General features: G+C 38.8%; 1 protein-coding gene across 1 annotated transcript; it reads right to left on the bottom strand.

Annotated features, from left to right (window-relative positions):
* Nucleotides 1–1,633: 1,633 nt before the first annotated feature.
* LSM10 (LSM10, U7 small nuclear RNA associated) lies at nucleotides 1,634–1,999 on the bottom strand. Its single transcript, XM_069742935.1, has one exon. It carries the CDS (start codon nucleotides 1,997–1,999, stop codon nucleotides 1,634–1,636), a length of 366 nt encoding a protein of 121 aa, XP_069599036.1.
* Between the last annotated feature and the right edge of the window lie 444 nt (nucleotides 2,000–2,443).

The following is a 2,443-nucleotide window of genomic DNA, read 5'->3' as shown; positions in this document are numbered from 1 at the left end:
TATATACTGTACAGAAATGTCACACGTGTATTCTGACTTTAGAAACAAAAAAAAGTGATTATTTCTTATAATAAAGATCAGGAGATGAAGATGCCACTCTGTGATTATTATATGTGAAGAACCTGGGAACACATGTGCTGTATTAACATGTACTGAGGTCCAGAGAAGCTCATATATACATGATATAGCTGCGAGCACGAATGAGATTAAAAAACACTAGCTATTATTTGTCTTACTGTTGTAAAAAGTATACACATAATTTAATGGGAGTATTTGCGCCCCCATCACTGCACCCAAAGTCAATTATACCCCAGAAACACAAGAACATCAATTTTGATGTTAAAAGACACAGGTTTGGAGAAACAGGACTTGCATTGAGAACAACTTTTCCCTTTCAGATGAATATAAAAATGACACAAGTAAGAAAAAAAAATTGCATTAAATTCAAGTTTTATTGAAGTATTAAGTTTGGCAAAATGATCAAAATATACAGAAGATTTAAGCTACTAAGTCCAGGTGCCGATGTGTTCATAAATTAGAAGATTTGGGAAAAACTGGCAGAGAGTTCATACAGATCTGATCCTGAATTGGTTTTCAAAATTCAGTTGCCTCCGGTTATTCTGTCTTCTCCATCAGCAAAGAAATGATTTCATCTGTGGGAAAAGAAGGATAAAATATAGATATTACACCACTATAAAATGCAGCAATAGGCAAAACTCTGCTAAATGTACCGATTTGTATAAAATATACTGGATTAATCTGAGTTTTTCAAAAATGGCCCCATGTTAGATATCATTGGTATCACTAATAATGAAAGCTACAAGATATATTCTGCCCCAAACTCATCCCGATCAATCACGGCTCATATTTTGTGCAGTAGATTATAAGATTTGAAGCTTCCAACAAAAGTCACAATAAATAAAAGTTTACATCAAGTTGGTTATGACTCTTTACCATTTGTCCGAGAACAGATATGATATCTGGAGACCCTGGTAATGAATGGTGGAGCGCATTGTCCTCTTACCTGTTACTTTTTCTCTGATCCATCTCGGCGTTCTTAAATATCCGGTCTTGGACTTCCTTGAGGTGACGAGGATAGTCCATGAAAATATTGCTTTGCAGACGGCAGTGGCAGCAGAGACGCGATATGATTCCTTCCTCATGTTCCATCATCATCCTTCTATTATTGCTCAGTGACGTGTCTGAATAAGAAATTGTTGCTTTCGAGTTTCCTAATGTGCATCTTTCTGGTAGATGCAGGAGACCACCATCAGAGAAGGACGGGTCTTCTCTCAGCCTGACCATGAAAGACCAGTTCCCGGTCCAAAAGCCAAAACAATTTCGGACCTTGGTTGGACCTTTCAGCACGGTGCAGAAGCAGCTCAAGTATTCGGCGACCTCCATCCCTGTTGTATGAGGATTTTGCACTGATACGATCACTTCTGTTTCCTCTATGTTAGTGGTGCAGTCAGAGGAGACAGATTCTGGTCTTGATGATTTCTCCATTTTCTATTCCTCCCAATGATAGATGTATGGCAGAAGATTTCAGAAGGGTCTTGTCCTGGAGAATGTATGAGGGAAGAACTGGAAAAATTGTCAACTCTGCTTTCACTTTGTTATGGAGGCTTGAAAATCATTTGGACTTTTTTGAGGGAAACTCTTTTCTTCCCTTTCCACCAAAGCCTCGAATACTTTGTATCTTCTTTAGCTGTTCTTCAATGGTGTGGATTATATCCACTTCTTCTGGAATGTGAACATATCTCACGTTGCGTCCAGTAACAAACAAGTCCTCTAATTTAGCCTCCTGGCCATGGCGATCTGTGTAGATAACCTTTTCCAGGCGTATATTCATAAAAGCATCTACATTTAGGATAGTCCCCCTGGCAGAGCTTTCATTTCGTAAGTCAACAGTGGTGACAAGACCATGTAACCCCTGCAAGAGGATTATTAGACTGTTTTCAGCAATTGTTCGCTCTTTCACCGAGTGACTGACCTCCATGACAGCACAGTGCTGTGGAACTCACGCCAGTCGTTCCGCTCAGGTCTCCAGGAGAATGTATGAGGGAAGAGCAAAGACCCCAATTTATATCAGACTGGGGAGGGGTCATGGATTTCCTGTCAATGTCTTCACCATCTTGGGTGTCAGGTAGAGTAAATCTGATTTACATAACAAAAGTCTATTCAGTAGGTGAAGAACTCACACAAAACTCCTCAGAAAAGAGCTTCCCTCCAAATCTCTCCCCATGGTCATATGTCTGGATATACATTTATCTATTATGTATCTGATATTTTATCATTTCACACCTTTAGATTTCCTGTTGACTATTTGCTAAGTAATCATTTACCTGTGTATAAATGTCCAAAACTAATATAATTAATTTGTATTTCTCTCTATCGTGCATCGTTATTTACGGGACTTATTCATCAGAAGACACACAGATCT

The sequence above is a fragment of the Ranitomeya imitator genome, chromosome 10 (assembly GCF_032444005.1).
Source record: "Ranitomeya imitator isolate aRanImi1 chromosome 10, aRanImi1.pri, whole genome shotgun sequence".
Taxonomy (NCBI): Eukaryota; Metazoa; Chordata; class Amphibia; order Anura; family Dendrobatidae; genus Ranitomeya; species Ranitomeya imitator.
Note: the sequence above shows the minus strand (reverse complement) of the source record. Positions and strands in the feature narration are given on the sequence as shown.